This window comes from Cydia amplana, chromosome 2 (assembly GCF_948474715.1).
Source record: "Cydia amplana chromosome 2, ilCydAmpl1.1, whole genome shotgun sequence".
NCBI lineage: Eukaryota > Metazoa > Arthropoda > Insecta > Lepidoptera > Tortricidae > Cydia > Cydia amplana.
In genome coordinates, this window is record NC_086070.1 from 1,846,056 (window position 1) to 1,858,203 (window position 12,148).

General features: G+C 35.7%; 2 protein-coding genes across 3 annotated transcripts in view; both read left to right on the forward strand.

The window, feature by feature from the left end:
* Positions 1–1,380, forward strand: part of LOC134656832 (uncharacterized) — a 31,866-nt gene extending 30,486 nt beyond the window's left edge. Inside the window, exons 9-10 of the mRNA XM_063512362.1 lie at positions 231–358; positions 1,288–1,380. Coding sequence (XP_063368432.1) covers positions 231–358; positions 1,288–1,340 — 181 coding nt within the window. The 3' untranslated portion in view covers positions 1,341–1,380. The remainder of the gene's footprint in view (positions 1–230; positions 359–1,287) is intronic.
* Positions 1,381–6,027: 4,647 nt separating this feature from the next.
* LOC134662094 (synaptic vesicle glycoprotein 2B-like) lies at positions 6,028–11,773 on the forward strand. 2 transcript variants are annotated; one of them, XM_063518365.1, is made up of 11 exons: positions 6,028–6,151; positions 6,871–7,032; positions 7,528–7,690; positions 8,107–8,228; positions 8,562–8,806; positions 9,094–9,248; positions 9,637–9,781; positions 9,986–10,120; positions 10,411–10,556; positions 10,848–10,975; positions 11,597–11,773. In XM_063518365.1, exons 1-11 carry the CDS (start codon positions 6,100–6,102, stop codon positions 11,674–11,676), a joined length of 1,533 nt encoding a protein of 510 aa, XP_063374435.1. In that variant the 5' UTR covers positions 6,028–6,099; the 3' UTR covers positions 11,677–11,773. The 2 variants fall into 2 exon arrangements, with proteins under 2 accessions (XP_063374435.1, XP_063374436.1); XM_063518366.1 differs by lacking the exons at positions 6,028–6,151; positions 6,871–7,032 and adding an exon at positions 7,048–7,156.
* The last annotated feature ends 375 nt before the right edge of the window (positions 11,774–12,148 follow it).

Sequence of the window (12,148 nt, forward strand, 5' to 3'; positions counted from 1 at the left end):
ATTGGCCCGACGTATCTCGCCCGCAAGATAGACTGCCCGTCCCTCTTTAATACTGTCGCGCCCCTCCTGTGCTAGGCCTACTGCACATCATTTAGTGGCAACTTTATCTCGCGCGAAACTCGAATCACATAGTTAGAAGCCTATTTATAACAGCCAATAAAGAGTGACTGGACTTCCGTTCCTTCATCTGAAAGTACCTCAACTTCCTCAACCAAACCAATCTTGTCCAGGGCCCTCGTGACAAGCCTCGCTCTGATGACAGCTCGGCTGGGCTCTCTGTCCGGCATCAACATCATGGGACACGCCATGGCCACTAACTGCGAGATGACTTTCTACTGCTGCGCTGCTTTAGTGTTCAGTGAGTTGTCCTAGGGAAAACACTGATATCTCTCGCTCATGCTCACGCTCAGTGAGAGTGAGAGAAAAACCAGAACTCACCGCGCCTTAATAGTAAAAACATGACAAATCGGGGTTTGAACTTTTGACCCCTATAGAACTTGATTTCTACATAGGTTAGGTACCTACTTGTCTATTTTGACATTTTGATTTGATTTAATACTCTTTAGGTACTTGAAAGAAAAGTACTTTTCACCTCAGCAGCTCGAACAAGGGTACTTTGCTACTTAAAAACAGTGAGCAAAATAGCATTTTGCGCACTGAGCGAGTCAAAATGAGCAAAATGCGATTTTGCTCACTCAGTGAGCAAAATGCGATTTTGCTCACTGTTTTTAAGTAGCAAAGTACCCTTGTTCGAGCTGCTGAGGTGAAAATTTAATTGTTGGTATATCTTAAGAAAACATGAGTGAATAGAGGTAAGTGATGAAGAAGGAATACATTTTTCGGGTTCTCTAATATGTTCTCACTGCTGAGGTGAAAAATATTGTGTACTACACGAGATCAAAGTTATTTACATCTCGTGCGCTTTTGAGTCCCTTACTACGCTCAAGATTCTAAATTAGATTCACTCGCTACGCTCGCGAATCTATTATAGAATCTTTCGCTTGCACGGGACTCAAAATAAGCACTCGAAGAAATATCAAACTTTGATCTCTTGTTGTACAAATAACTATTACTCTTAATTACATTCAACTTGGATTTGTTTGATGCCCGATGCCCCGTCCCTTTTGCAAAATACTTGTAAGGTATAAAAGTTACATTATAATTTATATATCATTACCTACCCACGCGGATACAGCCTAATATCAACCTTCGTGCTTTCCGACAAGGTTCACAATGACGCACCACACACGATGGCGTTCAAAGGGTTAACATGTGTTTTCTTTACAGGTGGCGTTGCTGTAACCTTGCTTCTACCTTCAGACAAAACAATTAACGGATGAGAAACAATTAATCAAATAAACATTGTTGTACATTTGATGACGCTCTTGTTTTATTGTATTAAAGTCCATCTTAGTGATCGAAGTGTGTGCTATGGAAACTCCGGAACTAAATAAGATTGTAGTGAATGTATATTGGCCAGACAGAAAACGAATGCCTGATAGTTTTTTCGAGTCGATGGAGCTCCTTTTGAAATACATACAAAAAAAGTATAATAACAGAGACGTCATAATTGGGGGAGATTTCAACGTTAATGTACTAGATAAAACAATATGCACAAGGAAATTACTTAACTTAATGACTAGTTATAATTACAAACAACATGTTAAAACACCTACTCGCATAACCAAAAATAGCGCTACCTGTATAGATCTGGTTTTCACAAATTTCCCTTGTAAAAACTTTATTGTAAATGTAAATGAGTATGGCTTTTCGGACCACAGAGGAGTGCTTATCAATATTCCAACCAAAAAAATAAACACACGAAATACCTGGATTATGTCAAAGAGGCAATTCAGTGACGAAAATATCCAACGTTTCAAGTCAGAATTAAATAAAATAGACCTTTGTAGTATAATAAATAAAAATAACAATATAAATGAAAACTATAATGCTTTAAATAGAGTATTAATAAATATATTGAACTTGTGTATACCAAAATCGAATGTAAAAATAAAAATAACTACCAAAAAGACATGGTTAACAACAGGCATAAAAATATCCTGTAGACATAAACGACTTCTAAAAGCACTAGCATCCCAAGTTGATAACCATGTACTAAATGAACATTACAAGCAGTACGAGAAATTATTAAAAAAAACAGTTATAGTGTCAAAAAAACTTCAAAATATTAAACGTATAAAAAAAACAGATAATATAGTTAAAACAATGTGGAATATAGTTAAAGAACAAACAAATAAACTCTCACAAAAGAACATAAATAATATTAAGTTAAATATTGACGGTAAAGTAACGGAAAATCCCATAACAGTGGCAAACTCATTTAATAATTTTTTCACTTCCGTAGGCCAAACGAGCTCAAATTCTGAGCCTCCGCGGGGGCGACCTGTTATCTCACCGTCACAAAACTCAATGTTTCTTAGCGCCGTCACCCCACAAGAAGTTTTTAAATTAATTATAGGTTTAAAAAATAAAAGAAGCTATGGCCAGGACGAGTTACCACCATATCTAATAAGAAAATGTGCCGAGGAGCTAACGCCTCCATTAACGCTGCTTATTAACCAGTCATTTACTGAAGGAATATTCCCAGATCTACTTAAGATGTCCGTTATTAAACCAATTTACAAAAAAGGCAACCAAAATGATTGTAGTAATTACCGTCCCATAGCCCTTCTACCTACATTTTCAAAAATTTTTGAGACTGCAATGTCGAACCGTTTATATTCTTTTTGTGAGAAGTTTAAAATATTTAACGATTCACAAAATGGTTTCCGAAAAGGCCGATCAACAACGTCAACAGTTTTTAAATATATAAATGAAGTATTAAACATAATAAACGATAAAAAATATGCTATTGGTTTGCTGCTAGACATGAGCAAAGCTTATGACTGTGTTTTGCATGATATTTTATTAGAAAAGTTATTTGGAATAGGTATTAGAGGTTCAGCTCACAATTGGTTCATTTCATATCTTACAGGTCGGACACAATGTGTAGAAGTAGAATACCATAACTATATAACGGGTAACATACAAACACTTAAATCAGATAAAACTAATATTACTCGATCTATACCTCAAGGCAGCGTTCTCGGCTGTATTTTATTTTTAATATATATAAATGACCTGCCCAAAGCTATAGATAAATTCTGCACCCTTTTTGCTGACGATATATCTTTAATAATACCTTGCCAAAATCAATTACATTTAAATACAACCCTAGATTCAACCCTTGTTAATATTGTCACCTGGTTAAATGATCATAACTTAAAGCTTAACTTTAGTAAAACAAAACTCATGCAATTTAGACCCTATCAGAAACGTAGCATAGATATAGATTTCTCATTTCAAAACACTACATTAGAACGCGTCGAAACTTTCCCACTGCTAGGCATACACATTGATTCTACAATTAATTGGAAAGAGCACATAAATACGATATCTATGAAGTTGAGCCGATTTACTTATGCCTTATACGAATTAAAAATATGTACCGACGAAAAGACAGCCCTGTGTGCCTATTACGCATATGCACACGCATGGCTACAGTATGGCATAGTCTTATGGGGAAATAGTTGCGATGCATCAAAATTATTTTTACTTCAAAAACGGTGCCTTCGAATTATTGCAAACATAGGTATTATGACAAGCTGTAAGGAGTACTTCATTCAACATAATATCTTAACTCTACCGTCGTTGTACATTTTAGAAGTAAGCACTTTCGTTAAAAACAACATTTCCCTTTTCCCGCAGTACTCTCGTCCATCTAACTTACGACCCAATACAAGATTAGCCCGCCCTAACTCAAACATGAAAATGATCCACTCTGGTCCATTTGCCATGTCAGTCAATATATATAATAAAATTCCAAAGTCAATACAGGTGGAAACAAACATAAATAGATTTAAAGTGCAATTAAAGCGATATCTAATTAGCAAAGCATATTATTGTATCCAAGATTTTTTAAGTGAGATCTAGATGTTTAGTTTAGTTTTTAGTTAGTCTGTTATGTTGCTATACCCTCGCAGGGTTCATGTTGAAACTGTACTTAGCCCTAAGATCCTCTGTACACATGAAATGCAATAAAATATATGAGTATGAGTATGAGTAATTTCCGCCATGAGAGTTTGGTACACGGACTAAGCATAAGCAAAGGAAAGAAAGAGGAGTGTGAACTGTATGTATGTCAGCTTGTTGTAAGGAGGGAGTGAAAAGTGTGTAAATGAAATCTAAAAATGTAGAAAATAAATGATTGTAAATAAATGATTTATTATTCGTAAGGAAAAAAAAGCATGATTTTAGATGATTTTAGGGGGGGGGGGGGGGGTCAAAAATCGTCAAAAATACATGACGTAATTTATGAAGTAGTCACGCCGTTATGAACAAAAATAGACAAATGTCGTGTATACGAGCGACAACTTCATGTTCCAAGCGTCGATGGCGAAGCGATGGCCAAGGTCGCTGTGGTTACCAGTCGCCTTAATAATTTTATAGGTATCTAACTTTAATTATTTGTAGTTACGTCTATACCGGTCGGTATTTTGCGATAATTGTTTGAAAAAAAATAAAATAAAAGCGTTAAGGTTCTCGGAAACTATGGTCGAGTCATGGTGAGTTACTTTAAATAAAGTATAATGACGAGATTTGTATACCTATAGTAAATAATTATTTATGTTATCTCAAATGATTTATACTCATGCACATACAGATAACTTGATAATATTATGTGGAAGTTTATGTCATTCGAATCCCTACTCGAACAATATTATAAAATTTAAAAAATGCTGTTTGTCTGTCTGTCAGTTACATCTCCAAAACCTCTCTTAGCGGTCAATACTTATAATTTAATTTAAAATTTTATCGCATAAAGGGCCCGATTTGAAACAACGAGCTTATTTCTAATTTCTAATCCTAAAAAAAACGAAGTACCTACTTATAGTTTTTATCAATCATCTGAAATATTTCACCTCTTTCCAATGGAGATAATAAGGACAAGAATTGAATCGACGAACAAAAAGGAACACATACTGAATCCTTGAAAGAAGAATTTAGCTACTTATCTTTCCATTTCTGTTTTTTTCTAGCTTCCCATTGTTGGCATTGTTCAAACAGTCTGTATGATTGTAATTCATACTTACCGACGAAAAGTTTCATTCAACCTTAACACACAGACACACACGCACGCACGCACGCACGCACGTACGCACGCACGCACGCATGCACGCACGCACGCACGCACGCACGCACGCACGCACACACATACACACACACACACACACACACACACACGCGCACACACACATACACACACAGCTACATTTTCGACCATAAGTGTATCTTTTTAACCAACTTCCAAATCTCAAAAGGAGGAGGTTATCAATTCGGTTGTATGTTTTTTTTTTAATGTTTGTTACTCCATATCTCCGTCATTTTGTGTTTCAAGTTAGGCTCACTATTTATCAGTTTACTTACAGTGAGGATGTGGATGGTACAATTGAGTTCACAAACATCTTTTCAAGAAAACGTCAAAAATATTATATTCACACGCCTCTATTAAGCCACTGATGATAAAGTGGTGTAAGTAGTGTAAATATATATTTGGAACGTTGGCTTGTAAAGATCAATCAATCAATGTTTTATATATTTCTAGAATGCGGTAGTTACGATAAAGTTGTAATAAAACAATTTTTGAACAGCACATCCTGTACGAATAGGCCTAGAAATTTTGAGTATTAGGTACCTATAACTATGACTAGATTCTTATGACCTTTTATGCAGCATGCAAAAACAATACAGTTATGACCTTATAGGTACCTACTACATTATACTAAGTTTACATGATTGCAATGATTAAATGATAAATGATAAAGATGTTTGTGAACTCGACCGTACATGTTTTGCGAAAGACATGAGACAAATACATTTCGCACACAATAGTTAAATGATAACATTATGTCGTAATATGTAGTGATTAAAAATGGAGAATAACAAAACTTATGTGACTTTTGGCTAGTTTAATTTGGACAGCCAAAAGCGTTGGACGTATTGTGAATTTTGAATTTTAGGAACAATTGATTTTTAAATATGAGTAGAAAGTTACATAAAGTTCCTTTTGAAGATGCCCTGGATATGACAGGTAGGTACCTACGTTTAAATTATAAACTCAGTCAAAAACATAATGATTGTATTTTGTATGGGAAAGCGATCCACCTTAAAGTCGGTTGTGAATGTAGATTACCTAAGTACATATAGGTATATCACCAGGGTCATTAACCTTTTGGACGCCAATGACCGTTATATCCGCACCGTAGGTTCAACGCTTCAACCGATTAATCGGTCACATATCACAGAGGAACATAGACCTATGTGCATATGCATAAAGTTCAATTTCAGTTTTGACACTTCGGTGACGTGGCGTCAGCGTGACAGGTTTTGTGTTTGACAAGGCGTCGAAAAGGTAAAAAACGATTGAATTACCAGCCAGCCTATTATGGATAGCTTTATCCATCTTTATCCACGTGATAAAATAACTGTCACTGTTTAACACCGTGGGAAAGAAAGTGACGGACACCGTTTTATCACGCTGTCACGTAGACAAGAACGACCATCATATCCGTACAGAATCGGGTAGGTAAGTATAGTTATGACACTATGGTGTAATACGTACATGCCCTCCCATCCGGTAGCGAGGTAAAAAAATTGTAGTTTCATATACCTATCTACTTAATTTTCCGAAACTTTAAAAAAACTAGATATCAGCACATGTAAAAAAATACCTGCCTGAATATTTAAACATAAAAATTAAATCAATCTTTACTTAAGTAATTTAATCTCCCCCGTTTTATTTCTTTTCAGGCTTCGGCAAATACAACTTGCTCATGGGCGTAGTATGCGGCCTCATGCTCATAGCTATGGCATTCGAGAGCCTATCGGTCAGCTACTTGGTACCAGCTAGTGCTTGTGAACTGGAGACCACTACTCTGCATCAGGGGCTCATGGCTGCTGTGCCAGTTATAGGTAATGTGCATGATCACCATGTCCATCGAGAGCCTGTCCGTCAGCTACTTGGTACCAGCTAGTGCTTGTGAAGTGGAGACCACTACTCTGCATCAGGGTTTCATGGCTGTTGTGCCCGTTATAGGTAACATTCATTACACTGACAACGAGTATGGACTTGTCAGCATTGACTTGTCTGTCAGTTGCTTGGTACCAGCTAGCGCTCGCAAAGAACAAATTTCGACACAGATACCCCTGTATTATCACTGTTATCAGCTTTAAAAACTCAATAGACGACGGGTAGAAACGTTCTTCAATGATAGCCGGTAAAAACAGATACTTAAATGTTAAACAATTGCGAACAAACATCTTGTTAAAATCGCAGAAAACTTTTGAAACACCGCACTACCAGAATCCGTAACGAAGATCATTGGGAACGTTGCTTTTGTGTTTATTTAGCTTTTAAAATGGTTTTAAGAAACGAGAATGCAACTTCATTCTAACAATCCTTTCCAGGGATCCTAGCCACGTCGCACGTTTGGGGGTACTTAGCTGACATGCGCGGGCGCCGCAAGATTCTTCAGCTATCACTTGTGCTCGGGTTCGTAACTGGCGCGCTTGCTGGTCTCTCGCCTCACTGGATTGTCTTCTGCGTTCTTAAGTTCCTGTCGTGCACTTCGTGAGTTGCTTAATCTGTTTTTTTTGTGCAGAATATGGTAAGTGAGACTCCATTAGGACAAAAAAAACCACCCAATATATTCATCAAAAGTACATACTTTTGATGAATATATTGGGTGGTTTTTTTTGTCCTAATGGCTTTTTCTTCATTGTCACATGACAATGAAGAAAATCTAAGACACTAATTATAAAAAGAAATTTGTGAGTGTGATTCTGTATATGTTCATTATAATCCGCCAATGTCAGAGATTACCTGCTGAAATCTCTAAGAATAAAGGAAAGGAAAGGAATTTTCGTAGGAAGTTTTTCAACCTTTAACACAAGCCTCCTCACAGAAATAGTGATTTCTTAATTCATACCTATAGTGTACCAACTTTTCCATTACCTATCTATTTCAAGGCCTTTATGAGTTTTTAGAGTCTCAGGAACATTTGCGCTCGCCTATACGCTACTGGGAGAGACTACTCCACGCTCCAAACGTAATATGGTGATCTTAATGGAGAGCAGTATCTATCTCCTTTCCACTGGAGTCATGGCAGGTGAGCTGAATTTTAGACAAATAACGCAAACATACATACATTACGTTACTATACATTACTAAAATTCAAAATTCTGAATGAACATTGAACAATGAATGAATGAAACATTGATAACAGAACGATAGAATAGAATTAGCTGTTTGGTAGAAAATGACTGTTGGAATTAGGTTAGGCAATGATGATATTAAAAAAAATGTTGTCATATATCACCATTGCATGTTGTATGTAGAAAATATCAATCTTGTTTTGATAAAATTGATCTATACCAAACTGTTATTAGCCTTATTTACATGATTGGGCATTGAATACCAGCAGAATTTCGCTTTTTTCCAGTGTTGACCATCCCGGTTCTTCCACTCACATTCTCCTACTACGTCCCATACCTTGGTATCTACTTCAACTCCTGGAGACTCCTGAACATCATCTACAGCTTGCCATGCGCAATAGCTGCAGTAGTCATAGCCCGTGTTGATGAGAGCCCCAAGTACCTCCTCACTATGGGCTTAGCGGAAGAAGCTTTGAATGTCATCAAGGGCATGTATGTCGTAAATACTGGGAAAGACCCGGAAGATTTTCAGGTGAGATATCAGGTGATTTATTGCCATGGCTCATGGGAGCATGGGTCCCCTCGGAAAGTTATCCCAAGAATTTCCGTAGGTACTAGTTTTTACGAAAGCGACTACCATACCATCTGACCTTCCTACCCAGAGGGGAGGGATTGCCCTGGTTTCTTCACAAAAGTCGAAAAGCGACTGGTAAATATCAAATGATACATCGTACGAGTACATAAGTTCTGAAAAACTCATTTGTTTGTTAGATCATGGTATTTGCGTACAATGTTTTTAATATGTATTTCCGTTTTTAGGTGAAATCAATCATTTTAAACGAGGATGCTTCTTCTCAGTCACAATACAAGTCACTATGGTCATCAGTGAAAGCACAGACATTGCCTTTAGTAAAGCCACCATTGGTGCGAAATACGATTCTGCTCTCGATCATGTTTGCATTGATTTATTTCTGGTAAGATCTTTTATTCGTTTTGAACTTAACTTTTCTAGTTTCTTGACTTTTTCAACCAACCCAATCATTTTAACTTCCCTTTCCTTTTTTTCACTTTAAATTATATATCAAATTGTTACCTTACCCGCTTTAGCATTGAGCATCCATTGAGTGTACCGCTTGGGTATACCTGAGTCATAACTCTGCGCCATAGCGTTTGATTCGAATTCTATTCGCTAATGGGTTAATTTCTTATTGTTTGGTTTTGAGTTCTTATCAACCAGTACACTTTTCACTTGTACTTTTAACTCTTATATCATCTTAATTTTTTTGATTTGAGCTAATTCTTCTTATTATATTTCTCTATTTGTCATTATCAGCAATCCTAAATTTGTTTTTAACTTTGCAGCATACACCCTTACATTGTGTGGTTGCCCTTTATTGCTGACGGCTTCATGAAATCAATTGAAAAAGGGGAGACTGATCTCACCATCTGCCAGATGCTGCGATCAGCGCACGCTTCTCAAAATGAAATCTCAGGAGTAATCGAAGAGGTATGTTATGTTGTTTATGTTTGACTTTATTTCATTTTGTTTCTATTTATTATTTTGAACAGTCACTGTCTTCCTTTAAAGTTTACTAGACAAAATATGAAATGTTCCCAATCTAGATTATATCAACAATTTCTGTGGTTTATTAAGATTTATTAGATTTTACTTATTATTTAATACTTTGAATAAAGTTAACGTAATTTGCAGGTGAAGGACTGTTCCCTAAATGACTTTGCTATGATGATCGTGCTCATCAATGGATGTGTTCTCGGGATGATGAATTTCGTCATGAGTGGTCTGATCAATGTCGTCGGAAGAAAGCGGCTGCTTATTGCTGTCCAAGTAAGTATCATTATAATTAACAACTTCATTTTAATTAAATACTAAATTAATTAAATACTAAATCTCCAGTTTAATACATCATTTGATTGTATGGATTATGTCCTTAATAAATTGAGCTTTATTAATATCTTAATAATCGTGTCCATATAAACGGTGTATGCATAACTGAACAAGACTGTCCTTTTTAATTTATCACATTGATATTACAACTTGTTTATTATTTCTTTGTTTATTTCTTTATATATTTAATTCATAGAAATCACTTATGAAAGTACTTGTTTAATTTTCAGATAATAACCGGAACAGCAGGCGTATGCATTAACTTCAGCAGCTCCTGGGCCGTTACGGCCGTCATCTTCATGGCTTTCATCGCCAATTGCCTCAACTTCGCAGTCCTCACTACGTTCAGCGTCAACATCTTTCCGACATATCTCAAGTTTGTTTATTTATATGAAAATTTATTCCATGATAAAGACGATAGTTCTTTTTTCTGTTTTTGGTAGGTTAAATTATCAACATTTTTACATCATTATTTTACTTACCTATTTGATTATTTTTTATTAATTTATTTCATCGCTATATCGTAATTCCGTAAGGAATTTGTATAGGAGGTGCAAGCGCATAGTCAAAGATGCCTAGTCTTAGTAAGATGGCATATAGTTGAGAAATCGGGAAATCGTTGTAGGAATTAAAACTGGTTTGAATTTATTTGTGATATGTAATCCAGAGCAATGGCCGTGTGTTTGACTCTGATGGTGGGGCGAACCTGCGCGTTCTTCGGCATCAACATACTGAAGCAGTTGCTGATCAGCGATTGCGAACTCTCCTTCTATATGTTCGGGGGATTGACTATCGGTAAATATTTATAAATAAATACGTACACATACATACGTTCAAATAATGTATTTAATACTTAAATACAAAGGCAAACTTATTGTAAGGGGTGGTAATGAAAACAAAATTATTTAAGTATCTAAATAAGTACCTAGATTATTTCTCATCAGTCAAGAGTTACTATAAGATAGACACCTAGATAGGTAATATTTATTTCTGATTGAAAATTATTTCTTTATTTCTTTATTGCACCATGGTTAATTACAAGATGTTAAAACATAAAACGTATCTCATGGACCCGGAACGGGTATGGCAGTTAAAACTTAAAACTAGGACTAGTGCTATTAAATATGATATTAATAAAAATTATAATTATTTAGGTACATTGTTGAGTGGTACAAAGTTACAAACATCGGAATCATTTAAAAATTACATGTTATTTTTCCTTAAAAATAGCAGACATTCACAAAAAGATCGTCAAGGGTGTACTTACTTACAAAAAATAAAATAATACATTGTTGTAATAATGACTACCTACATGTAACGTAATATAATTTCTATCACGGATGCCATGTTCTCGACAAACATATCAAATACTTTCGATTAAGTAAAAATATCTAATTTAATATTTTATTTTTTCAGCGGGCGGTATATTGGGATTTCTTTTGCCAGGCGATGAGCCCAAACACAAGCCAAAAGAAAATAAGGCCCCTGAAACTTGAAAGGACTGTCATTATAAATATAAACTATCCATGTTGAAAGAGTGCATGTATTAATTGCCAAATAGTTTGAAATGTGACCTTTGAGTGACCGTTCTCTAGGGGTATCAGATAAAGCAAACGTCCTAGTGCTGGTGCTGGACACTGTTCCAATGGTTGACACGTGGTTGACACCTTCAATCTTAATTCCAAGTAATATTAGAGAGGCGAAAAATTTTGCGTGTCAACCATTGGAATTAGGCTGTCATACACAAGTATGTTTACCTTATTCTTATCAGACTTAGTTGCTTTTGAGAGACAGATTTTGTAACTTTATTTGTCATTGTTAATTATTATGTTGTCAGCAAAATTGTTCCGTAACATTGAAATTAGTAACCTGTGATAATTATGACTGTGTTTTTATTTAAGTCTGGTGTTCATTCTTTCTGATTTCGATTGTGAAAAGTTAAATTTATGATGTAAAAACGGACCGTTG